The sequence below is a fragment of the Etheostoma spectabile genome, unplaced genomic scaffold (genome assembly GCF_008692095.1).
Source record: "Etheostoma spectabile isolate EspeVRDwgs_2016 unplaced genomic scaffold, UIUC_Espe_1.0 scaffold498, whole genome shotgun sequence".
NCBI lineage: Eukaryota > Metazoa > Chordata > Actinopteri > Perciformes > Percidae > Etheostoma > Etheostoma spectabile.
The window spans coordinates 154,334-155,020 of record NW_022605619.1 but is presented as its reverse complement, the minus strand read 5'-3'; the positions used below and the strand labels follow the sequence as shown (position 1 = coordinate 155,020).

Here is a 687-nt window from a genome sequence, read left to right as displayed (position 1 = left end):
ATACTGTATCTGAAGTCTCTTTATATAGACCTTAGTTGTCCCTAATACTGTATCTGAGGTCTCTTTATATAGACCTTAGGGGGGGCATAGCCAGCCTGGGGGGAACTCATCTTAATGTTAAAATAAAGTAAGTGTTCATGTCATGGGACCTTTAAATTATAATCAAGTCATTGTGTTCATATTCTTTGTAACTCAAGTGTGGAAACTGTTACTAATATTAATATTGTCTTGATCAAATTTCAGGAATTCGGCTATGAAATCAAACACAGTGAACTGGCCAAGAAGGTTTTAGATATCTCGGTGTGGGATTACGACATTGGGAAGTCCAACGACTACATCGGTAAATATGTGATTATTATCGTTGCTTTGGTTAAATTAGGCTACATCTGCTGCTACGTTTGGATTTAAAGACAAATCTGTTGTACCACGACTACGCCTTGCATCGCCACTGCTGCAGCGTTTGAGCCCCTAAAATTTACTTTAGATTTTCATTGGGGACGTGTACATATCAGATTTCCATCCATCCATCCATCCATCCACCCACTCCTCCATCCATCCATCCATCCACCCATCCATCAATCCATCCACCCATCCATCCATCCATCCATCCATCCACCCATCCATCCATCCATTCATCCTTCCTTCCACCCACCCATCCATCCATCCATCCATCCATCCATCCACCCA

The 687-nt window shown here is 41.9% G+C and overlaps 1 protein-coding gene across 1 annotated transcript in view; it reads left to right on the top strand.

The window, feature by feature from the left end:
* LOC116686806 (rabphilin-3A) overlaps positions 1-687 on the top strand; it is a gene marked incomplete in the record, with an annotated part of 75,049 nt that overhangs the window by 72,676 nt on the left and 1,686 nt on the right. Inside the window, 1 exon segment of the mRNA XM_032511856.1 lies at positions 244-340. Coding sequence (XP_032367747.1) covers positions 244-340 — 97 coding nt within the window.